General features: G+C 42.8%; 2 protein-coding genes across 2 annotated transcripts; both read right to left on the bottom strand.

The window, feature by feature from the left end:
* Positions 1-2,477: 2,477 nt before the first annotated feature.
* Positions 2,478-7,523, bottom strand: LOC307030068 (annexin A2-like). The gene is made up of 8 exons (XM_079666286.1): positions 7,370-7,523; positions 6,335-6,414; positions 5,310-5,369; positions 4,978-5,071; positions 4,390-4,485; positions 4,147-4,205; positions 3,046-3,369; positions 2,478-2,633 (listed from the first exon to the last, which is right to left on the bottom strand). Exons 1-8 carry the CDS (start codon positions 7,425-7,427, stop codon positions 2,574-2,576), a joined length of 831 nt encoding a protein of 276 aa, XP_079522412.1. The 5' UTR covers positions 7,428-7,523; the 3' UTR covers positions 2,478-2,573.
* A 7,364-nt stretch (positions 7,524-14,887) lies between these two features.
* Positions 14,888-26,799, bottom strand: LOC307029862 (NLR family CARD domain-containing protein 3-like). The gene is made up of 8 exons (XM_079665951.1): positions 26,725-26,799; positions 24,361-24,586; positions 19,287-21,090; positions 17,496-17,669; positions 17,232-17,405; positions 16,453-16,626; positions 16,031-16,077; positions 14,888-15,905 (listed from the first exon to the last, which is right to left on the bottom strand). Exons 1-8 carry the CDS (start codon positions 26,725-26,727, stop codon positions 15,328-15,330), a joined length of 3,180 nt encoding a protein of 1,059 aa, XP_079522077.1. The 5' UTR covers positions 26,728-26,799; the 3' UTR covers positions 14,888-15,327.
* Positions 26,800-27,936: the final 1,137 nt, after the last annotated feature.

The following is a 27,936-nucleotide window of genomic DNA, read 5'->3' as shown; positions in this document are numbered from 1 at the left end:
TCAAGCACGCTAACCACTGAGCCACAGCCCCCCCGGCTTACAGTTTCACCCGACAATATCCCCTCCAAATTCCTCAGAGACACAGCAACCGCCATCTCACCAGTCATAGCTCACATAATTAACCTCTCCATGAAACAGGGAAAAGTACCCAAAGACTTCAAAATTGCAAGAGTAACCCCCCTGCACAAAAAGGGCAGCAAATTGGACCCAGGCAACTACCGCCCTGTTTCTATACTTACCTCCATCTCGAAAGTCATGGAAAAAATAGTATATGAACAGGTCGAAAAGTACCTCGAGGACAAGAAACTAATCTATGAATTTCAATCTGGCTTTAGAACATCCCACTCCACTGACACATGCCTTCTTTATTTAAACGACCACATCAAACAAGAGGTGGACGAGGGCAGACACTGCGGCATGGTGATGCTGGACCTGCAAAAGGCTTTCGACACTGTCAATCACCCCATTCTGATTGACAAGCTAAAAGCAAACGGTTTTGATAAACTATCGGTGAGCTGGATGCAGTCCTACCTGGAGGGGAGAGAACAGATGGTGGAGGTAAACGGTACTCTGTCCCCCCCCCTCCCAGTGAGCTGTGGTGTTCCACAAGGAAGCATATTAGGTCCGTTACTGTTCCTAATTTATGCAAATGACATGTCATCAGCATGTGACTGCAACTTGTTCCTGTTCGCGGACGACTCAGCCCTGCTGGTCTCTGACAGGAGCAGATTGCAGGTTGAAAAAACCCTCAGCTCCGAGCTCGGCAGAATCTGCACCTGGCTCGCCGATAATAAATGATCATTACACCTGGGTAAAACAGAGTCCATTCTCTTCGGTTCGAAACATAATCTCAGCAAATCCGACGACTTCTCAGTTGCAGTGGGTGACATTATTGTCACAAATAAGAAGGAAATTACATACCTAGGATCTATTCTTGAGGCAAACCTCTCCTGTGACAAAATGTCATCCAATGTAATAAAAAAAGTCAATCAAAGAACTAGATTCCTATACCGGATCTCCTCTGGTAAACAAAAACACCCTGAAGACTCTGGCAGGAGCACTCATTCAAGGGTACTATGACTATGCTTGCACGTCATGGTACCATAGCACCTCCAAGGCGCTCAAAATAAAACTTCAAACATCACAAAATAAACTGGTCAGACTACTGCTTGACCTTTCATCTAGAACTCACCTCACCTCTGCCCACTTTGACAACCTAGGATGGTTTAGAGTAGACGACAGAGTACAGCTACTTGCAATGGGCCTGGTCTACAAGATACACTACACCTCTATGGTACCCATGTACATGTCAAAATTCTTCCCAAAGGTCAAGGAATACCATGATCATAACACCAGAGGGAGCTCCACAAATCATGTAAAACCCAGATTTGGCACAAAAAAAGGGGAATACACGTTTCGCAATTATGCCACATCAAGGTGGAACGCTCTTCCCACTACTGTAAAGGAAAGTAAAACTATACTTACCTTCAACACCTCTCTTAAAGAGCACCTTCGGGGGAGAGCATTGCAAAACTGGCTCAATAAGCCATCTGTATGTCAAATATGTCTTATATGTCTTAAATGATATGATGAATTGGAAATGGGGGACCCTGATGTAAACAAGACGAAAGTCTTTCTCTGGTCTGCATCCCCTTAACAATTGTATGTTTTGAGCTGTACTGTACTGTACCCAATATACAAGCTGTTAATAAACTTTTCAATCAATCAATCAAACCAGTCTGATATGACCAACATAATCAGAGAGGTGAAAGCCAACATGAAAAACATGAAGAAGGCAGTCACTGTCCACCAGTTTAATGTGAAGAGGGACAAGCTGGATCGTCTGCAGAGCCAGGCAAACCTTCTCGCCATGGCGGCCGCTGAGAAGCGCATCCCCGATCTCCTCGACCTGATGGCCGGCAAGCCTACCTCAATCACCCAGTACCTGTTCTATGGCTATCTCACCCTCCATTGGAGCCTCCTGTATGGCCACCGTCCGGGCATGTATGCCAACATGACCAACACTAAGTTCAGAGAGGCGGATAAAAGGGGAACTGCTGAGGGCTACATCATCCACGTGCAGGATCACAAAACATTTAATATTTTCTATCTCAGAGAGGAAAGCTCGCCTGACCCCCATTTTCCAGGCGAAAGCCCCCGGCGGTGCCTATGCGTGGATCACCCTTATCTTAGGTGCACTCTGGGGCAAAGATAAGCGTAAAATTAGGTCTGTCACTTTGGGTGACCGCACCACTAATGTAAAACTCTGCAGAGTGGACGTCCATTATTTGAACTGCCTCTAATACGAATAAATATATTTGTAAACTCTTTATTTTTATTTGTATCTGTGTCTCCGCTGACCTGCTGTAGATGGTGGTCGTCAACAAATGAAAAACACAATCCGGTGAAACGATTTTATTTAAAAACTGAAGCTGCTCAGAGAGATGGAGGTGATCTGTTTAACAGAGAAGAAACAACAAAAAGGCTCTTATGGACAGAGTTAAAAGAAAATCTGCAGTCAGCTGATGTTGTAAGACCCAGCGGCCTTCTGGGAAATGCAGTCCACTCAGAGCTCAGTCGTCTCCTCCGCACAGATTCAGCAGAGCCTTCTGGTAGTCTCCTTTAGTGTGCTCCTGAAACAAAGAACAATTATATTAATACTTTGGGACTCAAGCCTCTGCAGACCCTTTACATTGCACAGAAACCTTTATAACACACTGCAGGAAAGGCAAATTCCAGAATAGGTCCCCTTTAAAAATGTTTTGATGTTTGATGAATAACTTTCCCCAACATACTTTTGGACAATAACACATCCAGTCAGTGTTTTGTGTCATTAAACACAGCATGCACAGTATCTTTTGATTCAATTCTTTTTTTAATTACAGAACACAAAGACCCATACTGGAGGTGGTTCAACACACACACACACACACACACACACACACACACACACACACACACACACACACACACACACACACACACACACACACACACACACACACACACACACACACACACACACACACACACACACACACTCACAGCGATGGTCTGGTACAGAGTTCTCTTGTGCGTCTTCTTGAACTCTGAGCGGATTTTCATCAGGTCGACTTCACAGCGAGAGACCATGATCCTCGTCACCACCTTCTCCTTCGCTCCTTTACTCTGCACACACACACACACACACACACACACACACACACACACACACACACACACACACACACACACACACACACTCACAGCGATGGTCTGGTACAGAGTTCTCTTGTGCGTCTTCTTGAACTCTGAGCGGATTTTCATCAGGTCGACTTCACAGCGAGAGACCATGATCCTCGTCACCACCTTCTCCTTCGCTCCTTTACTCTGCACACACACACACACACACACACACACACACACACACACACACACACACACACACACACACACACACACACACACACACACACACACACACACACACACACACACACACACACACACACACACACACACACACACACACACACACACACACACACACACACACACACACACACACACACACCCACACACACACACACACACTTGGTTACTTTAGAAATACATGAATAAATATGTGCATTTAAAGTTAACACAGTGTTAGCATATTAGCACCAGAAATATACTTAAAGTCTCAAAAGTGAACAAACTAATTCTGAAGAATAATATGCATCATATTATTTTAATGTGGGTGTTACAAAAATATACATATATAATATGAAATAGCATTATATTAAATAAAAGAAAGCCACCTACAGCAATAACCCTAGTGTAATGTTAGTGTTGGCTGTTCATGTTTTAGCATTTGTTTTTGTTCTCCTTGATTTTTGTTGTTTAATTGTATATTATTTACTCCATTAAGTTTTCACTTTAGTAAAAATAGGATGTATTTCATGAACTATTCTAGACTGCATTCAGAAATCACCTGCAACAAAAATAAGTCTTCAAAACAAAATCGAGAGAAGGAATATAAATAAGAGTAGAAATGATGAGAGGAGCAATTACACTTTGTGCACCAACACTACAGTCTTTTCTGTGAGATGTAGTGAAGTAGAAATATCAGGAAGCAGAACATTAAACATTTGTAGTAGCAGTGATCGAGGTAAACCTGATCTGTACCTTCATGGCTTCATTGAGTCTGTTGGCGAAGTACAGCTGTCTGTTCTCAAAGCACTCCACTGTGAGAGGAGAAAAACATATATTAAATATAATATCATTACATCCTATGCAACAGTGTTTGATTTAGAAAAGCTATAAACATTTACAAAGATGTTCATTTTAAAATCAGTATCCCCTTCCTCCCACACCGCCCTCACATGCACATACTGTGAATATCATATTATAACGGTGGTGTGTTTTTACCCAGAGTGAGGAAGGATTTCTCCAGGTCTCCCTTCACCTCCTTCCTGATGCTCTCCTTCATGTCGTAGGGACTGTAGCTCTTATAGCGCTCAAACACTACACACACACACACACACACACACACACACACACACACACACACACACACACACACACACACACACACACACACACACACACACACACACACACACACACACACACACACACACACACACACACACAAAATACATACAAACTTAAAGCATATTGTTTTATGAATGTTTATAGAGGACACTGCTTGACACTCTGTACAGTGTACCTTATGGCAAGAATAAACTCCCTAAAAGACTGTCTTTTTCCAATAATCTTCATTTCAGTATAACGGAAAAGGTTTCCTCAACATTTTATTATTATTTGTTTGTTTGTATCTGTAAACTACCACCACGATTTGGCGTCACGAACAGGATCCCTTGAAAGACAGTACATTTCCAGCACACAATGTAAAATGTGCGTGTGTGTGTGTGTGTGTGTGTGTGTGTGTGTGTGTGTGTGTGTGTGTGTGTGTGTGTGTGTGTGTGTGTGTGTGTGTGTGTGTGTGTGTGTCACCTTTCTGCAGGTGGGGGACGCTCCTCTGGGACATGATGGAGATCCAGACGGCCACGTCGGTGCCTTTCCTCTGAACCCCGGCTTCATACAGACACTGAGGTGAGAGAAGTAAAAGTCATTACTGCACTTAGGTTAGAAAGGAAGGTGAGATTTCTGTATTGCTTAGGGTTAGTTAATTAATGAAATCCCGCAACAACAAAAACCAATCAATAACTGAGTGTTTGATCATGATTGAAATTCACACTAAGAACATAAAAAAACAGTTTTTACCCCAGAAATCAAATGTTTTTGAATATGTTTTAAGGAAGAACTCTCTGAGGTGTTTCACTCACTCTGGCGTCCTCGTCGATCTTCTCATAGTCCACCACGTTAGACGGCTCATCTCTCTTTGTCTACATGTCAACAAAGAAAATGCATATTAGTGGTTTAAAATGTTTAAATTATAGTCAAAGACCAACCTGGGTTTTCTTTCAGCGTGCTTTAGGTCGCATTCACACCTAATAGTCCGTTTTCTGGTGCGCACCAGACGACAGTTTGTTACATGGTTTCATTTTCCAGAAGGTTCGGTTTGCGTTCACCAAACTCAAACGGACTACAAACCTCAAACACAAGTCATGTGCACGGAAATGCTGTTCAACCATTGGTCAGACATTAACGGGGTAAAAACGCAAATCCCGGCAATTTCTAGCGGAGCCTCCGCCATGGAGCATCGGCAGGTTATTCTCATGCTGCTGTTAATCTGGAGATCAACAGACACTAGCGGCTCGCGCATATGATTATATAATCAGACAACGTCCGTTAAAAAACATTATAACACATATAATGAGACGTTCTGCAGTACGGAGGGCGTTTCACCGACGACAGATGTTCTTACTTTTATGTAGTTGACGGAGCATTTTGACTTTACACGACACTGTTCAACACTTCATTCTGCTCCACTCTTTAACTAAAGAACCGCGGATGTCTTGAAAGACTCTTTCGCTAAAGATTTGGAAGACATTGCTTTGTTGTGACACGTAAATACTACGCTTCCTATGTTTTGGTGCGGACTGCGTTCACACCAGCGATGAACCGCTCCAGAGTTCACTTGCAAGCCGTCCGAGATTAGTTCACTTCAGAGGTCTCGGACTGCGTTCACACCGACCCAAACGAACCCCACCAAGCGGGTAAACGCACCAGGGTTCGATTCAACCGGACTATACAAGGCAGGTGTGAACGCACCCTAAGACTTTAACCTTAATATACCATATAGCCTGACAGAAGGGTCACAATGTGCAGTAGGTTTGTAAGTATTTTATATTACCCAGATACTAAAATGACAATTATACAAAGGTCTTTGCAGTTAGCATTGAGCTACCTGAACCAGCGCTAGCAGCAGTTTAGCGAAGTCTCCTGAAGTGTCTCCAGCTACCTCTTTATCCAGCTCCTTCTTAAACACTGCAGACAGAAAGAAAAAGACGTGCACATTATTACAAAAAACGTAATAAGTTAAATACAACGTACAGTATGATGTATCTGATATTAGCCACCGAAGCTAACTAGCTAGATGTTTATAGTTGATACTAATAGTAAAGCTCATCGAGCTAACATGCTAACAGCTTACATGTGGTTCAATGTAATTTTATTCTAAACTGATAACGATATGTTACTTTAGCTTTTAGCTAACTTAGCATCTCTGAGTAAAGGTGAAAGCTGTACAGAACATTTTCCATCATGAAATGTCATTTATATAGCGTTAGTCATATATCATAATCATTTATTGATAAAATATCTAGATACAAAATGATATATAATTTTGAATTACTCCAATTAAATAGACTAATCAAAATAAAGTGTCGCGATTTTGAGGTATTTGTAATTTTACTCTTAAACTACAAAATGTATTATGGATAATATTTTTCATCTTTGTATGTCATTGAGTATTGCAATATTATATATAATGATACCCAAAGTTACTTATTGAAAAGATTACTTAGGTTATCAAGTAAATGAAACAAAAGAGAGCATATTCATCGTGATTCAAAGTGCAATTTGAAATACTTCATCGGACATTTGAATTGTAAAATGTGTTAATTCATATGTAAAATAAAGAATTTCACATATCCTGTTTTGGTAATGGTTCAATTAGATATGCAGGTTAATGTTCAATTGGCAAACATTAGTCATGCTAATTTAATTTAAACACTGCATACTTACAAACAATTAAATCAAAATGACAGAATATTCAATGGACAGTTTAACTTAACCTCCTCTGTTAGATTGGCCACTTTAGTCTCACAGTATTATAATTATTGTGATATTGGTTGTAGTGTAAGCAACAATACTAACAGCAATGTGAGCTTTTAACATTTAAAATATAATAAATGTTTTTCTGTATTTGAGATAAACGCACTCTCTCTGTAAGCCCTCTTTATCTCCAGCAGCTCCTCGTTGTTTCTCGAGCAGACCATCTCGATGAGCGTTTCCTCGTCCGTCCCCAGGCCCTGAAAACAAACACACACAGTTAAGACTTCATTTGTAATATTAAAAACGCTATTATATAACAATGTTATTCTGTCAGAGCTTTTTCATTGGTAAAATATGTTTTTCATCAAAAGTAAAATAACTTTTCCTGCAGAAAAATGTCCCAAATTCAACTATAAACAATACGGAGGCTAAATAAAGTTCTGATTGGTCGATTCAGAACATGTGACATGTTGTTAATCCAGTAGAACAGACCGCTGTCAAGGACTGTAATGACCGTTGCTAAGGAGGATCAAGAAAGAGAAAAGAAAGAGGTTCAAATTTAAAAATCTTAATCATGAAAATGTTTGGGTTAGGTAAGTTTGAGAAACCGGCTCGAGATACACTTTTGGTTATATTCCATGCAATGCTCTTAACATCCCGAAAGCAATGAATATCTGAAGTGCTTTGACAAAAAATCCATTAAAAAAATATCATCTGTGGAAGCCGTAGTACTGTACAAAGCACGACCAATCATCTGAGCCGGCTAAAGTAACTGGATGGCCTACCTGCCTGTCAGCCTTCCATCTGTGCACAAACTTATCTCGTGCCCTGATTGGTCATGTGCGCGTTCGTGTGTGTTGGAGGAGGGGCTCTGTGAGGAAGTGGCAGATTTTCTCCGGTCGTGTATTTTCAAATTCTAGCGATCTCGAGCCGGTTTCTCAAACTTTCCTACCCCACCTTTAAGATAATTTAAACAAGCGGATCCCAACCTGTGGACCGCGGCCCCCCCTTGTGGTCCGCGATACCATTAACATAATTGACTGTAAAGCACCTTTTAACTGCTCAGTAAAAATGTGTAATCTCTATATCATTTGGAAAATGTAGAGTTTCCAAAGGTCGATCTCGCATTAAAGTGCTCCTCTAATATTTTGTTTAGAAAGTTGTTCTTCAGGATCTGGTGTTGTTCTGTTGCAGTACCTAATTCACCCAGTAGATGGTGGGGCAGACCCTGATGTATGTTCTGCATAATGGTTTTTTAGCCCGCCCGTTAGTTATCCAGTTGCATGATAAAGTAAAAAAAGATAATTCCGTGATTGAATACTCACACAGACAAATAAAATGCTATGCACATATATACAGTGGGGCAAAAAAGTATTTAGTCAGCCACCAATTGTGCAAGTTCTCCCATTTAAAAAGTGTAATGTTCATCCTAGGTATACCTCAACTATGAGAGACAAAATGAGAAAAAAAAATCCAGAAAATCACATTGTCTGATTTTTAAAGAATGTATTTGCAATTTATGGTGGAAAATAAGTATTTGGTCAATAACAAAAGTTCATCTCAATACTTTGTTATATACCCTTTGTTGGCAATGAAAGAGGTCAAACGTTTTCTGTGAGTCTTCACAAGGTTTTCACTGCTGCTGGTATTTTGGCCCATTCCTCCATGCAGATCTCCTCTAGAGCAGTGATGTTTTGGGGCTGTTGCTGGGCAACACGGACTTTCAACTCCCTCCAAAGATTTGGGTTGAGATCTGGATACTGGCTAGGCCACTCCAGGACCTTGAGATGCTTCTTACGAAGCCACTCCTTCGTTGCCCGGGCGGTGTGTTTGGGATCATTGTCATGCTGAAAGACCCAGCCACGTTTCATCTTCAATGCCCTTGCTGATGGAAGGAGGTTGTCACTCAAAATCTCACGATACATGGCCCCATTCATTCTTTCCTTTACACGGATCAGTCGTCCTGGTCCCTTTGCAGAAAAACAGCCCCAAAGCATGATGTTTCCCCCCCATGTTTCACAGCAGGTGTTCTTTGGATGCAACTCAGCATTCTTTCTCCTCCAAACACGTCTAGTTGAGTTTTTACCAAAAAGTTCTATTTTGGTTTCATCTGACCATATGACATTCTCCCAATCCTCTTCTGGATCATCTGAATGCTCTCTAGCAAACTTCAGACGGGCCTGGACATGTACTGGCTTAAGCAGGGGGACACGTCTGGCACTGCAGGATTTGAGTCCCTGGCGGCGTAGTGTGTTACTGATGGTAGCCTTTGTTACTTTGGTCCCAGCTCTCTGCAGGTCATGGACTAGGTCCCCCCGTGTGGTTCTGGGATCTTTGCTCACCGTTCTTGTTTCTCATTTTGACCCCACGGGGTGAGATCTTGCGTGGAGCCCCAGATCGAGGGAGATTATCAGTGGTCTTGTATGTCTTCCATTTTCTAATAATTGCTCCCACAGTTGATTTCTTCACACCAAGCTGCTTACCGATTGCAGATTCAGTCTTCCCAGCCTGGTGCAGGTCTACCATTTAGTTTCTGGTGTCCTTTGACAGCTCTTTGGTCTTGGCCATAGTGGAGTTTGGAGTGTGACTGTTTGAGGTTGTGGACAGGTGTCTTTTATTCTGATAACGAGTTCAAACAGGTTCCATTAATACAGTTAACAAGTGGAGGACAGAGGAGGCTCTTAAAGAAGAAGTTACAGGTCTGTGAGAGACAGAAATCATGTTTTTTTGTAGGTGACCAAATACTTATTTTACCGAGGAATTTACCAATTAATTCATTAAAAATCCTACAATGTGATTTCCTGGATTCTTTCCCCCCATTCTGTCTCTCATAGTTAAGGTGTACCTAGGATGAAAATTACAGGCCTCTCTCATCTTTTTAAGTGGGAGAACTTGCACAATTGGTGGCTGAATAAATACTTTTTTGCCCCACTGTATGTACAAATAAGTAAGTAAGTAAGTAAGTAAAAGTTTATTTCTAAAGCACCCCTCCCAGCACGAATGCACAGAGTGCTGTACAAAATATAGCAGTCAAAACAATTAGGCCAATATGGCACTAAGGCATAATAATAACAAAGCATAACATGACAGAAAAATAGAATAAAAACTTAAAAACAATATACAAACATGAAACCAAGTGCAAGAGGACCAGTGATCGACAGTGACAGGACAGTGACGTGATGAACGGCCTAAGACTGCTCAAACGCCTGCTTAAATAAGTGCGTCTTTAGGTGTCCCTTGAACAGGTTGAGGGAGGGAGCCGATCTCAGGACCGGGGTAAGTGCGTTCCAGAGTCTAGGGGCGGCCGCCCCAAACGCCCGGTCCCCCCTGGTCTTTAGTCGGGTCCTGGGCACTGCCAGAAGCCCCTGGTCAGAGGACCTCAGCGAACGAGTGTTTTGGTGTGGTGGAATGAGCTCGCTGATGTAGGCTGGGGCTTGGCCGTTTAGAGCTTTGTATGAGATAATCAGGATCTTGTACTGGATCCTGAAATGAACTGGTAGCCAGTGCAGGGAGGCTAGAATGGGGGTGATATGGCAGGATTTTTTAGACCTGGTGATTAAGCGGGTGGCAGCGTTTTGAACCAGCTGCAGACGGTGAACAGAGGCTTTGCTGAGACAGGTGAAAAGTGAATTACAGTAGTCTAACCGGGATGATATGAATGCGTGGACAGCCATTTCAAGCTCTGCATGAGACACAATGGACCTGAGTTTAGCGATGTTGCGGATGTGGAAAAAACAGTTGCGGGTCAGTGAGGAAACATGTTTGTCCATGTTCATAGCCTGGTCGAAGAACACCCCAAGATTTCTGATGTGGGGGTGAACGTTGGTGGTGAGGGGCCCCATTAGGTTTTTTACCTTGGCTGCTAGGGAGTCTGAGGCAATTATAAGTACCTCTGTCTTCGCCGCATTTAGCTGGAGGAAATTTCTCCCCATCCAGCCCTCAATGGCAGCTAGACAGTCCAGTAGGATGTTAATTTTCTGCATGTTTTGCGGAGTGAAGGACACATACAGCTGGATATCATCAGCGTAGCAGTGGTAGGACACACCCTTAAAGCTGCTGATGATAGAGCCAAGGGGGAGCAAATATAAGGCCCAGAGGAGCGGGGCCAAGATGGAACCCTGTGGTACCCCACAGGGTAGGGGAGCAGGGTCAGAAGTGAAAGGACCAACGGCCACTGGGAATGACCTTCCTCCGAGATATGAGGAAAACCAATCTAGGGCTCTCCCTGAAATGCCCACCCACTCTCTAAGCCTATCCAGCATGATGCTGTGGTCCACAGTATCAAATGCTGCGCTGAGGTCTAACATGATCAGCACAGCGCATTCACCCGAGTCTGCAGCCATCAGGATGTCGTTAGAGACCCTGAGGAGTGCAGTCTCAGTGGAATGCTTCGTGCGGAAACCAGATTGAAATTTATCTAGGGTGTTAGTGTTGGCCAGAAAAGCGTTGAGCTGGTTCGCAACAACCTTTTCAAGCACTTTGGAGGTGAAAGGCAGCTTAGAAATAGGTCTTTGACACATTTTTGTCACATCTGACAGGCCAACACTCTTGAATCCTTCAAAAAATATCTCACAAACTCACTCATTCACTCTAGCTTTCTAACCCCCCCCACACACACACTTACTTGTAATTGTTAATGTTATTGTATCTGTCCACTAGATGGCACAAACTAACCATCTAATGACCTGAAGAAAGAACAGGAACATACAGGTCAGATTGAAACAGACCTTGGTTGCGATTGAATATTATTTTTCTCACAGAAGGTTCCTTACGGAGTGAAATGACACGGATTTATATATATTTATGTATTTCCCAACTCATGAGACATAATTCATTCATGACACATTATTGTTGTCTTCAAACCTTTATTGAACATAATTAGAATTACTGCATAGATTATTAGCATCTATTACATGCTGCTGCAAACTGAATGTTATGAGGTGCATATAAGTCTCAGAGGTTTGTACACAACAAGTCCAGCCCCAAGGAGATCATATCACCCAGGAAGAAAAGAAGCATTTCTGCTCATTAATAAAGGCAAGTGTATCTATACATTTCAACAACAAGGCAACTCAAACTGCTTCACAAAAATATTAGAAACATTGAGACAATGTGCAAAAAGAAACACATTATAAAATCACTTATGAATACATTAAAAACATGAATCAACTAGCCAAGTGTGAAACAGTTGATTACTGGGAAATGCTTTCATACATTAAAGTCATGTAAAGTCACAATAAGTGATCCACATGTTAACTGAAGTGAAGCCTTCTCTATATAGAACATTTCATCTTCAGGACAGGAAGATTTGACAGAGAACACAGAGACACTGAGGAGTCATAGAACAATAACCTAAGCCCAGTCACAATGCTTCTTGGCAATAAAACGTATACCGTTGCAAACCCTGTTCTCTTACCTTTGAAATGGTGACACATTTGTGAGGAACATGGATTCGTCTCTTCAAGATGTTCTCGAGGTCGAGGCTGAAGGAGATCAGTCCCCGTCCTCCTTTGGTTCCTGACGGTCTTTCGAGGGATCCTGTTCGTGTACCGAGACAAACTGACAAATAATAATAAAATGGAGAGAAAACCTTTCTGTTATATATTCAGGGAGTTTATTCTTAAAGAAGGTAAATCGTTACAGAATCAAGCAGTCTGCATCAGGAGGTCTGCAGCGAAGAACAAAAGGCAGGAGGTCTGCAGAGGGTCTTTGATTCACATTTTCACACCAAAAATAGAAGAGGAGGGGCTAAGATAGATACAAAAGATAAACATAACATATATAGGATTATTTTAAACACACCTGCTAGCAAATAGAGAAACATCATGTCTCCACTCCACAGAAGGACAAGACCACTAACCTTTCTAGAACACATGGTGACCTTTGAACGCTCCCTCAGGGTGATAACACTTTCCATCACACTCCACTCTTCTGGTCTTATTACATATTGATCACAAACATATTCCATCACATGTGTAATGTGTAACCGTGTTACATCCTATCAGATTCCTTATTGGGCCTTACAAAGATAATCAACCTGTGTGTTTTAAAATATTAAAATGTTCTCCATTTCTCTTTATATATCTACTGACACAACTTTACATGATGACACACTTTGAATGGAGTAACAACGGATAGTTCAATCTGATCATTCTCAGTGTTGGAAGATGGCTGCATTGAGCCCTTCTCACTTCATGCACTTAACTCCAGAGTATTAAGAGTTTAAATAAAAGCCTCTCAGTTGATTGGAGCTGTCAGACCAGTTCAGCCACGCCCTGCATTTTTCACTGATGATCTCAGATTACAATCAAACTGATGCAAAAAACTGCCTCCATTTCAAGAAACTCTTCATAAATCCCTCTCCAGTTATCAGACATGCTGTCATTTCTTCATTTCCTCTCACTGACCGGCCTTCAGTCATTACCAAAGTGATGTTGATGTTCTGCACACGTTGATGCTGAACCCTGATGTGCTCCTGATGGCCAATGGGGTGTGTGAGTGTGTGTGTGTGTGTGTGTGTGTGTGTGTGTGTGTGTGTGTGTGTGTGTGTGTGTGTGTGTGAGAGCTTCCCTAGAGCAAGTGGTGCTGCTCTGCATGAATGAGGGGTGAATGACTCGTAGTTTGTAAAGAGCTCTGAGGGGTCGAGGAGACCTGATAAAGAGATTTATAAGAACTTAACATTGGTCCTGCTTGATGCTCCAGGTGGACGAGAGGAGTTGGCAAAGACTGGGAAAGAGCTTTCTATATTCTGTTACCATGCAGTTCATTGGCTGTACCTTCCCTGCATCTCAGTGAGCATCAAGCACTTCTGACAGCTTTTACGTTAGATCAGACCTTTGTAACAATTTAAAACTATTTACATGTTCTGAAACATGTTGGGTGGAAAAACCACTACTTGGATTCATGAGATCATTCACACATTTGTTGTCTTCAAACCTTTATTGAACTTAATTACAATGAATACATCGATCATAAGCAGCTATTAGATGCTGCTCCAAACAAAGCGTTATCAAGGTGAATATTAGTCACGTTGGTTTGAACACAACTAGCTCAACGCCAAGGAGATCATTTCACATTTTTAGGAAGAGATCTAACATTTCTGCCAGCAAAGGAAAGGCAAGTTTAACTTTACATCACATTTCAACAACAAAGCAATTCATAGTACTTTATACACATATTAAAATATGAAATTACTGGGAGAGCGTTTCAGACGGTTAGGTCGACCTATGAGCGGTCGCCCAACAGTAAGGAGGCAGAGGCAGAACATCCAGACAATCGTCAGCGTGGGCATTTATTTAAACCATTCACTATATTTACAACTATTTACAAGGGAATGGCAAACAGCCAGGCCTGCTGAACTCTGCAATTCTGGACAATTCATCTCTGCAACACCACCGACTGTAACCAACCTGCACCAACACAACAATGGCACTAAGAGCTTTTATAGCCCCACTATTTAGGAGGTACCATTGATATGGTGCTACAGTCAGACATGTGCTTACAGTTAAGTTGAAGACAAATTAAACAATAACAAACATTATTGCAAAATAACAAACACACATTAAATAATTTATATCATTCATGTATGAAAGAAAAACTAGCATCTCCCAGCAGATATAAATCTAACAGCATCCCCCCCCCCCCCCCCCCCCCTGCATCATCCTGCTCATTAAACCCCACCTTAAAAGAGGTTGTTGTTTGACGGGGACTCTTTTAGTGGCGGACCATTGGACCGTAGACAGGAGAGCAGATGTGAGTGTTTTCATACCTCACCCGATGTATGTGTACTTAAATTAAAATGTTAACAAACTGCATTTGTTACAAGACACATATGTTTTTAATCTTACTTATTGTATTATTGCCTATATATATTTTCCTGTGACCCAGGAATGCATAATGTTCATATGTGTTGCAAATAATGTGCTTCACCAATGAGGAAGCATTTGAAGCGTAACGGAGTCTGAGATCTATGTCACCTGAGATCCTCTCCGTTACAGAGACATACGGAGCAGAATAACTAAATGCCTTTTCTCAATTACTCTCCATCATTGAGCCACATGTTAACCAAGGTGAAGCCTTCTGCATCTACAACATTCAAACCACTGGACAGGAAGTGGTCTCCTCCTACAGAGAACACAGAGACACTGAGGAGTAGTCTGACCAGAGCCCAAACCCAGCACAGAGAGTATCAGTGAATGTGGTTCTGAAGGTGTGGAGGTGGGTCAGTGTGTCAGAGGAGACTCTGTAGAAGGAGAGAGAGCCAGCAGGATGATCCAGATACACTGCTACTCTACGAGAGGAGGAGGAGGAGGAGGAGGAGGAGGAGGAGGAGGAGGAGGAGGAGGAGGAGGAGGAGGAGGAGATGTGTGTTACTGTCTTATTGTGCCAGACAGAGTAACCTTCACCAGAGCATCTCAGACTCCAGGACTGATGATTCCATCCAAACCTACAGTCCTCTCTCTCTCCTCTCCTCTTGATTCCTCTGGAAGTCACTGATATAGAAACCACTCCTCTCCACTCGACCTCCCAGTAACAGAGACCAGTCAGAGCTTCTCCACACATCAGCTGAGGACAGGAGTCAAACCTCTCTGGATGATCAGGATATGGCTGCTTCTCTCTCACACGTGTCACCTCCCTGCTGTTGTCAGAGAGGTTGAGGTTTCTGTGTGCTGTGTTTGGGTCCAGTGTGAGTTCACAGGAATCTGATAGAGGGGACAAAGACACAGCAGCAGTTTATCATCAGACAATATGAAAGCTTTATTCTGTGTTTGTGTACTGATGTTGTTTACATCTTTGTCATCATAAGTCAACATGAATCCACACTTACACTTCCTCAGACCTGGTTTTAACCACCTCTCTCCACCATGGTCCACTCTGGAGAAAGAAACAGTCAGGATGAGTTTCTAATGCATTATAAATCTTATAGGTGTGAGAACAGGTGTTCTCGTGTGTTGCACTAAAGTTCAGATATTTCCCTAAACATCAGAGGTTTGATCCTGCTGGTGGTTCTGGAATAAAAATCAAATGATCACTATTAATGTCCGAAACAGAAGGACCGAAGTAGAGAACCAACACATCCCTGATAAATAATGAGAATGATTTTACTTCCTCAATGTTAATGTTACTTATAAATGTTTCCATTCAATAAGATTTGAAGGGATCCGTGTGTTTCCTTACTCAGGCTTTGAAACTTCTCTGAACAGAATTAAGAGAAACAAGAAGTTCTTCATGCTGACGGTCTGTCCGTACCTGAGAGTCTCCAGTCTGCAGTCTGGATCCTCCTGTAGAACAGACAGCAGCTTCTCTCCTGAGTCTCCTGGATGATTGTAGCTCAGGTCCAGCTCTCTCAGATGGGAGGGGCTGGAGGTCAGAACTGAAGCCAGAGAAGCACAGCCTTCCTTTGTGACCAGACACCCTGAGAGACTGAACACACACACACACACACACACACACACACACACACACACACACACACACACACACACACACACACACACACACACACACACACACACACACACACACACACACACACACACACACACACACACACACACACACACACACACACACACACACACACACACACACACACACACACACACACACACACACACACACACACACACACACACACACACACAAACACACACACACACACAGTTATTTAAGTATTTTAAGTCAAAAGAAGTTCTTTAGTAAGTCAATTAAATGAATTTACATTAAGCCAATAAAAGCTTACGGGGTAAACTTTAAATTCTGACCTGAGAGTCTTTAGTTCACAGTGTGGACTCTCCAGCCCAGCACACAGGTTCTTCACTCCTGAATCCTGCAGGTCGTTGTTACTCAGGTCCAGCTCTCTCAGACTAGAGGACTGGGAGCTGAGGACTGAGGACAGAGCTGCACAGCTTCTCTCTGACAGGTTACATCCACTCAGCCTGAAAGAGGATTTTCATCAGACCAAAACACAAGTAATACATGAAAGAGAGAGCTCAGAGGACCCTGACTTTAAACCATGTTACACCTACCTAATAGTTTCCAGAGTACAGTGTGGACTCTCCAGTCCTGAAGACAGCTTCTTCACTCCTGAATCCTGCAGGTCGTTGTTACTCAGGTCCAGCTCTCTCAGTCTAGAGGACTGGGAGCTGAGGACTGAGGACAGAGCTGCACAGCTTCTCTCTGACAGGTTACAGCCACTCAGCCTGAAAGAGGATTTTCATTAGACCAAAACACAAGTAATACATGAAAGAGAGAGCTCAGAGGACCCTGACTTTAATATTTTTTACATTTACCTAATAGTTTCCAGTTCACAGTGAGGACTCTCCAGTCCAGCAGCCAGGTTCTTCACTCCTGAATCCTGCAGGTCGTTGTTACTCAGGTCCAGATCTCTCAGACTAGAGGACTGGGAGCTGAGGACTGAGGACAGAGCTGCACAGCTTCTCTCTGACAGCTTACAGACACTTAGCCTGAAGGATAATGTAGAATAAAGTTAAAGTGGACCTATCATGCTATATCTGAACAATATATTGTAGGGCCATACCTATATAAAGTATATAAATATATTTTATTTTTCAAAATACCAAACAGACCCTCCATTTTAGCCACGCTTCATTTCGCTCTATTTGCTCTTTCCAGCCCTGTTTTTGCAGGGGGCTGATTCTGTGAGCTGCAGCTGACCACGCCCCCCTGCAGGAGGGGAGCGTGCTCTGAGATCAGCTGCTGGGCTGTCAGAAGAGGCGGAGCAAAAGAGATCTCCGTCCTCCGTGTTTTATTCTTATAGAAGTAAGAAGAGAAGTAACGGGCAGAAACCCTCCTTTTTACGCAGCGGTCCAGACATAGACATCAAACGGCGACACATATTCAGTTGATATTTACTTTGGCATCAGGGCAGGGATATCTAGATACTTTACAAGGTTTGACATAATGAATTGTGCTACTTTTAAAGCAAGCAACAATGTTTTCAAGTTTGTAATCAAAGAGGTCCTCAAAAGCGCTATCGAAGCAGTTCCTGCCGTTGCTACGTTAGTTCAAACCATAGGTTCAAACGGTAACAACGGACTATTTTTCTTAGCGGATGCATGTCAATTTAAATCAATACAACTATTTTTTAAATCAATAAAATAATTTTCTAAATCCAGAAAAGCATTTGAATTTATATTGGGAGTCATGTCGTTACTTTGTTGAGAATGTGTGATGAGCGGGATAATGTGCAGCGACTCGGTCATTATAAATATCACCTTCATGCAGATCTAGATCCCTCCGCTTGGCGTCGGGCTCCTGATCAGCCTGTCGGTGTTCTTTTCCCCATATTGACCGCGTCGCTGCACATTATCCCTTACATACCATTATATAGAGTCATTATTCATTTGTTTTGAAGCAGGAGACGCAAACGCTTGCCTCGGCGAGGGGGGAAAAGAGCCACAGCGGAGAATAAACAAAAGGGCAACCATGGCAACCATGCAAGGGAAGTCTTCTTCGCTCCTTTTGTGGCAGACTACAGCGCCACTTACAGGCCTGGCACAGACCTCCAGCGCTTTCGAGCGGCAATGGCCGGTGCAGGCCCAACCCCACATTCCCCTGATCGGTGGAGAATTGACCAATAAGCGGAGCACCCCTTTTGTGACGTAGGAAAGAATTCAAATCTGGATCAGTCTGTATCAGATTAGGTTAGTTTTTATGTTTCTATATGTGCTTTCATCATAATATAAGCATCTCTGTTGAATGTTGTTTTACTGATTGTATTTACCTGTTATTTGAAGTGAATTTTTGTTTTTAGGATGACTTTCAACATCTGTCCAGGGACTACAGACGAAAAATAGCCTGTTGGCTAACTCTGGCGCATTTACAGAAATGTCAATCAATGTGCACTGTCCCTGTCAAATAAATATATAAATAAATAAAAAACAGAGGGGTTGTATTTTCTGACACTTGGTGAGTTCCCCGACACACCGGGGACACATGTTCATGTATAAAGACGTACAAAAGTGCATTTTGCATGATAGGTCCCCTTTAAATATTAGTTCTCCTCCATGACACATAAACACATTTGATGATGTCTGTATTCCATTCATCCTTCCACCTACTTGGCTTTCCTGGAGGCTTTGACCACTGGCAGCAGCCTCAGAAGAGCCTCCTCTGAAGCAGAGTATCTCTTCAGGTCAAACACGTCCAGATCTTCTCCTGATGACAGTAAGATGAAGACCAGAGCTGACCACTGAGCAGGAGACAGATTATCTGTGGAGAGACTTCCTGAACTCAGGGACTGTTGGATCTGCTCCACTAGAGAACCATCATTCAGTTCATTCAGACAGTGGAACAGGTTGATGCTTCTCTCTGGAGACAGATCCTCATCCATCTTCTTCCTGATATACTGGACTGTTTCCTGATTGGTCTCTGACCTACTTCCTGTCTTTGACAGCAGGCCTCGTAGGAGTTTCTGATTGGTCTGCAGTGAAAGACCCAGGAGGAACCGGAGGAACAAGTCCAGGTGTCCGTTTGGACTCTGTAAGGCCTGGTCCACAGCACTCTGGTAGAGATGTGTTACTGTGGATTGAGGTCTGAATACTTTAAGCAGCCTGGAGGTTGTTGGTTCTTCTGCCAGCAGGTTGACTCCAGAGGTGATGAAGGTCAGATGGACATGAAGAGCAGCCAGAAACTCCTGAACGCTCAGATGGACGAAGCAGAACACCTGGTCCTGGTACAGTCCTCTCTCCTCTCTAAAGACCTGTGTGAACACTCCTGAGTACACTGAGGCTGCTCTGATATCGATGCCACACTCTGTCAGGTCGGACTCATAGAAGATCAGGTTGCCTTTCTGCAGCTGCTCAAAAGCCAGTTTCCCCAGAGCCTCCATCATCTTCCTGCTCTCTGGACTCCAGTGTGGATCTGTCTCAGCTCCTCCATCATACTTGATGTTCTTCACTTTGGACTGAACCACCAGGAAGTGGATGTACATCTCAGTCAGGGTCTTGGGCAGCTCTCCTCCCTCTCTGGTTTTCAACACCCCCTCCAGAACTGAAGCAGAGATCCAGCAGAAGACTGGGATGTGGCACATGATGTGGAGGCTTCGTGAGGTCTTGATGTGGGAGATGATGGTGCCGGCCTTCTTCTGATCTCTGAATCTCTTCCTGAAGTACTCCTCCTTCTGTGGGTCAGTGAACCCTCGGACCTCTGTCACCATGTCCACACACTCAGGAGGGATCTGATTGGCTGCTGCAGGTCGTGTGCTTATCCAGAGGTGAGCAGAGGGAAGCAGCTTCCCCCTGATGAGGTTTGTCAGCAGCACATCCACTGAGGTGGACTCTGTGACATCAGTCAGGATGTCAGTGTTGAGGAAGTCCAGAGGAAGTCGACTCTCATCCAGACCGTCAAAGATGAACACAACCGGGAACTGATCAAACCTGCAGATTCCTGCGTCTCTGGTTTCAGAGAAGAAGTGATGAACAAGTTCCACCAAGCTGTACTTGTTCTCTCTCACCACATTCAGCTCTCTGAAGGTGAATGGAAATATGAACTGGATGTCCTGGTTGGCTTTGCCTTCAACCCAGTCCAGAGTGAACTTCTGTGTTAAGACTGTTTTCCCAATGCCAGCCACGCCCTTTGTCAGCACTGCTCTGATTGGTGCATCTCTTCCAAGTGAGGCTTTAAAGAGGTCTTCTTGTCTGATGGTTGTTTCTGGTCTGTCTGGTTTCCTGGATGCTGTTTCAATCTGTCTGACCTCATGTTCATCATTGACCTCTGCAGACCCCCCCTCTGTGATGTAGAGCTCTGTGTAGATCTGGTTCAGAAGGGTTGGGTTTCCTGCTTTAGCAATGCCCTCAAACACACACTGGAACCTCTCCTTCAGGGTGGATTTGAGTTTACGTCTGCAGACTGCAGCAGCAGTTCCTGAATGGACAAACAAGAAATGTAATTAAAAAGTAAGTAAGACGGTACAGTACATTTTATTTATTTTATTTTACCTTTATTTAACCAGGAAACCAGTAAGTAACTTTCTTCAGCACATAAATTGACTACCGATGGAGTATCTTAAAGATCTCCTATCATGCTATTTTAGGCATATATCATGGGTCTCAGATGTATACACATATACAAAAAAACATGTCTATAAAGTATTTTGCTCAAAATACCTAACAGATCATGCATTTTAGACATCCCTCACATCCCTCTATTTAAGCCCTGTAAAGGCCCGGACACACCAGGCCGAAATCGGCCGTTTTCGTTAGACGGATGACGAAGCGTGGCCTGTCGCCCAAACTCAATTTGGAGTGTCCCGCACCGTCGGCCGTGACACGCCTTATTTGGCCTTTCATGGCTGACGTCGGCCACAGGCAGTTGGACAAAGAAATCACTCTGATTGGCTGTTCAACTAGCGAATCAGTGCATGAGAAGTGAAACGGTTGCTTGAGAATGTCTTCCACAAGCAACACTCCAATGGCTGATAGCTCCAGTACCGCACGAGGCATGTTTTCGATGGACGAGAGTGGAAACGGAACGCACACGCTATTTGTTGTTTGTTTATATCACGCAGTCTGTTCTTCTTCTCTGTCTTCCGTTTGTTGCCTCTTTTGAATGACGAATACACACTACCGCCGCCTGCTGGTAAGGAGAGTTATTGCCACTCACGCACTGAAGTCTTTGCGGTGTGTTCCAGTGTGACACATGGCCAAGACGCAAGAGAACACGCCGACGCAACAGTCGGCGTCGGCAAGTTCTCTGGTGACTGCTTGGTGTGTCAGGGCCTTTAGACAATGGCTAATTATCTGATGTAGCTGCTGGCCCCGCCCCCTTTGGAGCAGAGCTGCAGAGATAAAGGCTGATAACCCAGCAGATTCTCAGCTAAATCCTGCTGTGAAGAAATGCCATATCATATTCCAGACCACATCAAGGATTATAACAGAAACAGTATTGAGCTCAAACTCCTTTTCTCTCTCAGGTTTACCACAAGGTGAGTTCCTTTTTTTATTTCCTGCTTTTTTACACATACTCTCTCCAGTACTGTGTTAGCTCTGAGTGTTAGCGATGCTAATGTAAACAAAGACCTAGGTCCTTGTGATAGAGTGTTGCAGTGATGACGTATTTTTGTAACCTGACCCTGAATAAGCTGCTGGTTCCCTTGACAAAAAGCAATGGGATTTCTCCACCGGATTTTGGAATATTGTAAACAATAACCTGTTTGATAAACGTTTTGTTCAGCTGGATAATCTCCACATGTCTATCCTACTTTTATAATTTCGAATCATAAATCTAATGTCCAGAAGCAAAATGCTAACGTCATGCTATAAAGGAACTACAGCCGAGTCCAGCAGCACGACCTCAACGTCACGCCAACTTCAGATCCATATTCAAACACACAGATTCTAAATGGTACGAGTTGAAGCGTTTGTTTGAACAGTCTGCAGGAGGCAGGGACTTGCTCTCAAGCAGAACAGAAACTAACTTAGAGGAGTGTTTACGTGTTCGGCGTAATGACGTACAACGTCCTCCACGACTTCTGTAGTCCTATTCAGCCACTTGGCAACAACCATCGTTTTTCAGACACGTCCACTCTTCAGAAATCACCAGTGGGGTCACTGCTGATGGATTTAATGTCGTAGAACAAAACGTGATCCGTCTCTTCAGTGTGTCTCAACCACAGACCTTATTTCCAGCTATTTTCCAAAAACATGTTAAAAAGTCAAACGATGACAGCTCCACCCGCACATGTACCGAATCAGACATTACGAAGGCATTGTGCTCTGGAGCTGGCAGAGTGAAGTCTTTCTGATGTCTGGTCCGTATGATTGGAACATTTGTGTCGTGGCTTCCTTCCTTGTTTCTCCATCAAGCCACTAGACGCCTTAAACAGACAGTTCTAACTCGTTTCTTTCCTTAAAGTACTCACAGTTTGAAGTGCTGCTTGGCCTCCTATGGTTTAGAAGATGTTGCGATGTGTTTGCTCAAAATAAAATAACAAACTTTTGCACATGCAACAAAGAAAAATAGGCCTTTACAATATTCAAAAGAAATAGGCAAAACTCAAATAAAACAAACAACTTAGGTATTCTTTCTTTCGTGATAATGCTTATAACTTCACAACTTAAAGGGTACTTGTACGGTTTGTATGTACGGTACGAATATGAGTGTTACGGTTAAAAACTGTTCCTCAACGGCGTCTCTCAACAGGTTGCCCATCACTGTGGCATTAGCACAGGCGCCGTGGGAATTGTAGTCCTTTATAGTGTGTTGACTACAGACGTCACAATTAGGTGGCCTTTCTTATCAAATCAAAATACTGGCTCTAACAATTTGCTTTCTCAACATACATATACAGCTCTGTCCGCTATCTCAAACTCCTGCCTAACTTCAGGAAACCGGCGCAGGACTTGGCAAAATGCCTTTCCTCTGTTTACACCACACTGAAAGATTGGGTGCAGAATGTACTCATGGATTAGGTGCGCAGCTGTAGCGAGGTACTGATGGTTCTCACTGATGTCCAGTGCTCTCCAGTCTAGCTTGTGCAGATTTCTGTTTTTCCTGTGCCTTTTAACTGCCATGCAAATTGCATGGCAGTTAAAAGTTAAGAATGGAAAATTACCAATCGGGTTCCACTACATGTTTGTAAAGCTTGGTTGGATGCTACACAATCAGATGCTGTTGGTACCTGTACATGTGGATAGATATGTAAATTGTAATCCCTGTAAATGTTGCTGTATGATGTCCTTTTGTTGTTCTGTTGTTTATGTTTGTATGTCTTCATGTGGAACCTACTGCTGCAGGTCTCCCTTGAAAAAGAGATCATTGATCTCAATGGGATTTCACCTGGATAAATAAAGGTTTTGAAATGAATTGAATTGAATGGTACAATCAGTGTCAACAAAATACATAAAGTTTGGTGAAGTGACTAATTTGCGCTACTTTTTTAGCCTGTTAAGGTTTCCAGATTAATCTGGAACATTAACGTTCACAAGTTTCATATCATCATAGCTAACTGTTCAGCTCCGTTTATTAGTAATGTACCCAGAGCAATAATATTAACAGCGCAAAGTTTTGTTGCTTCCTTAATGAATGTTTTAGTACCAGTAGTAACCAGTAAGCGTATGCACTGATTAACAAGACTATGCATTTTAAAGTGAAACTGGAAAGTGAATTATTTTTAAATGTATTGAACCCTCTTACTGCTCTGCAGACGGTCAGCCAGCTCCTCCTGCTTCATGCTCCTCAGGAAGTGCAGTGAGATGTTCAGAAATGCCTCTCTGCTGCTCCTCTGCTCTTCATCCTCACCGTCCAGCACCTCCTCATCCTCCCTCTGACTCTCTAAGCATTCTGGGTAATCTGAAGTCAGGACTGTCTGGATCTTCTTCAGCTCGCTCTTCACAAAAGTGACGATGTGGTCCTCCAGCAGCTGGAACAGAGTAAATGGCTTATATGGTTGAGCTGTGAACAGTGTGTGTGTGTGTGTGTGTGTGTGTGTGTGTGTGTGTGTGTGTGTGTGTGTGTGTGTGTGTGTGTGTGTGTGTGTGTGTGTGTGTGTGTGTGTGTGTGTGTGTGTGTGTGTGTGTGTGTGTGTGTGTGTGTGTGTGTGTGTGTGTGTGTGTGTGTGTGTTAGCGTACTAATGTTATAAATGTGCCAGTTGTTCCTTGTGTCTCTAACTGGAGGGAGCCAAAGATCATGTGTGCAGACTGCACCATAGAGACGGCCCTCTCTCAAATCAGATACTTCCTTAAGTACACTACCGTATTGTACACTGAGAACACACACATTGGGGAACATCCCTCTCCAACCTCTCTCTACCTGCTCCCTCCTCCTGCCACCCTGGATGGGCGGAGCTAGCTAATCTATAAAGACAGCCAGCTCACCTGTGGCAAACCCTCTCCCCCCATGAACACAGAAGCTGGCCTCATGCAGCTCTTGAGAACCAATTGTTTGTCTGAGTAAATAATCAGTAAGTTTTCCTTTCCTTTGTATTTTCATAGCAGCTTGAGTAGCCTAGTTTATCTCCATATTTTCTGTACCGTTTACACTGCATTTGGTTTATTTATTTCCACATTACAAGTAATTATGTAAAAAGATAACTGCTTTGCTGGATTATAATTTGAAGTATGAATATATAGAACACAGGATAGAATTTAAAATTCTTCTTCTCGCCTACAAAGCCCTTAATGGGCAGGCGCCATCTTACCTTAAAGAACTCATTATACCCTATTGTCCTACTAGGGCATTGCGTTCCAAGAATGCAGGGTTGTTGGTTGTTCCTAGAGTCTCTAAAAGTACAATGGGAGCCAGAGCCTTTTCTTATCAAGCTCCACTTTTGTGGAATCAGCTTCCAGTTTGTGTTCGGACGGCAGACACCCTATCCGTTTTTAAGAGTGTGCTTAAGACCTTCCTTTTTGATAAAGCTTATAGTTAGGGCTGATTAGATTCAGCCCCTAGTTTTGCTGATATAGGCTTAGTTTGTCGGGGGACATCTTACTTCTTCCTTCTCTCTGTCTATACCTGTGTACTCTCATGTTCCGATTAACCCAGCTTCCCCAAATGTCTTTCTTTTTGGTGTCTTTATACGCCGGGATCCGGAGTCATGGATGATCCTGCGGTCCTGTGTCATGGATCGCGAGTCCTGGATCTTGAGTCGTGGCTGTGGTCCTGGATCATAAGTCCTGGATGGATATCCTCGTGGATTCATCTTCCTATTATACACACATTTATTTCCAAACATCTGGTCTACCTATGTTGTAAATGTATTATCTTTTCAATTTACACACGGCATCTATTGCACGTCTGTCCGTCCTGGGAGAGGGATCCCTCCTCTGTTGCTCTCCCTGAGGTTTCTCCATGTTCCCCTTTAAACTTTGGGTTTCTCTGGAAGTGTTTCCTTGTACGATGTGAGGGTCTAAGGACAGAGGGTCTGAGGACAGAGGGTCTAAGGACAGAAGGTGTCGTATTGTCATAATGATATTCTGTACAAACTGTGAAGTCCACTGAGACAAATGTAACATTTGTGATATTGGGCTATATAAATAAACGTTGATTGATTGATTGAATATTATGTTTGAACTAAGATGTGTTGGACTTTCCTACCAGATCCACCAGACCACAATTAAGACCAACAAGAATCAACAAATTACGATTAAAAACAATGATCTGGAATTCCTGTCTGCATGTGCTCATCTTTAAATCCACTGCGTTGACCGTTTAATCCTTGAACCAACCACCCTCACCCCCCTCCATATTCTTCACACATCGCACACGGCTGCTGTGCCCTCAAAGGACTGCAAGCTGTTGCTAGCTACCAACGCTCTCGGGTGATTTACCAAATCGTTACAGGCTGCTCTACTAACCCAATATGTTGAGTGATATGTTTATCTAAAAGTAAAAAAAAGAAACATGAAACTTCTGTTTTGTATTGAGTGGCATTGTGAGGCACGTATACACTTAAAACGTCAATTGTAAATACAAAAGATGCATATTAAGACCGTATTGATCACAATTCAGTAGTGAGTTTGTGGCTGTTGTCGTCAGCAGGAGTAGCTGTATCTACTCACCATAAATATGGAGTCCAGGTCAGTTTGATGCTGCGGGGCAGACTGACCACCCGGACTCTCTGATCTCTGCTGATGAACTCTGTGGAACGAAGAGGAGGATTTAAAAACAAATACAGAAACTAAGAGTTACATGTGCTGTGTTAGAAGATCCTCCTTCAAACCGGACATACAGAGAGACATCAATGAAAAGCAGACGGGGGACAGGAAGTAGCTTTGATAAACAAACCGGAGGACTAAAGTGAGTAGGCTGATCCGAACAGGACAGTTTTGAATGTGCTGATTGTGTCAGACTGTCAGAAGTGTAATACATCTTCAGTGACTGACATCAGTTTGAAGCTCTGCTGTGTTCTCCTGATGGTTCAGTTCTTTGCTTCAAGAATTCCTTTACAATGTGCAGCAAATACAATTCAGCTGAGAATGATGTAGAAATAATAAAGTTTTAAAAGCGAACAACAAAAATAACTTGAATTCATACCCTGGTCCATCACTCTGCTCTCCATCTTTAAACGTAATAGGGTTAGGCATAGAGGCTTCACTCCTCATGGACACACAGCTGGGTCCAGGAGAGTCTGGTCTCTCATGCTGGATCCTGATAGAAACACAATCACTGATGAATGTTCAGAAGATAAAACGTTGTTGATAATTATGTTGAATTTCAAGCGTTTTAATAGAGAAAAAGAAAAATGACTTTTGCTTTAATTATTACCTTGGACTATCATCATGCTCTCCATCTTTACACTTAATAGGTCGAGGCATAGACCGGTCACTCTTCATGGACACACAGCTGGGTCCAGATTCAGGAGAGTCTGGTCTCTCATGTTCGAACCTGAAACAAATTGATACATGTGTTGAAGGTGTAACAGCTAACAACCCTGTCTCCTAAAAATTACGTTCCCACAGGACTAAACTGCATTCTCAATTACGTTTAGCAAGAAACTTATTTTCTCCCACGTTACGTTTGTTATGAACGTATCTCAAATACGTTTATTTTCTACATATCTTTGCCACTTATTGTCTTGCTTATAATAATGATAATAGTCATTTATAAATATCATTTTAGAGCACACCTTTGAAATCGACAATCGGGCTCGATATATGGTTAAATTAAAATCAGTAGGCGAGGCTGTAATTTCTCCAGCTGTTACTCTCATGAGCGAGGCAGAACATAATAGTTTTATCATGCCAAAAAGCTGCTGTGTCGTTTATTGCACC

Source organism: Notothenia rossii (assembly GCF_949606895.1).
Source record: "Notothenia rossii genome assembly, chromosome: 2".
Taxonomy (NCBI): Eukaryota; Metazoa; Chordata; class Actinopteri; order Perciformes; family Nototheniidae; genus Notothenia; species Notothenia rossii.
This window is presented reverse-complemented; position numbering and strand designations above follow the sequence as displayed.

Coding starts and splice junctions, on each gene's coding strand:
- LOC307030068 (XM_079666286.1), bottom strand. CDS start 7,427: ATGGTCTGCTCGAGAAACAACGAGGAGCTGCTGGAGATAAAGAGGGCT. Junction 4,206..4,389: donor GAAATCCTTCCTCACTCTGG/GTAAAAACACAC, acceptor CTCCTCTCACAG/TGGAGTGCTTTGAGAACAGA. Junction 3,370..4,146: donor GACTCAATGAAGCCATGAAG/GTACAGATCAGG, acceptor GTGTGTGTGCAG/AGTAAAGGAGCGAAGGAGAA.
- LOC307029862 (XM_079665951.1), bottom strand. Junction 21,091..24,360: donor GGCTGACCGTCTGCAGAGCA/GTAAGAGGGTTC, acceptor TTGTCCATTCAG/GAACTGCTGCTGCAGTCTGC. Junction 16,078..16,452: donor TGCAGACTGGAGACTCTCAG/GTACGGACAGAC, acceptor TTCTTTCTCCAG/AGTGGACCATGGTGGAGAGA.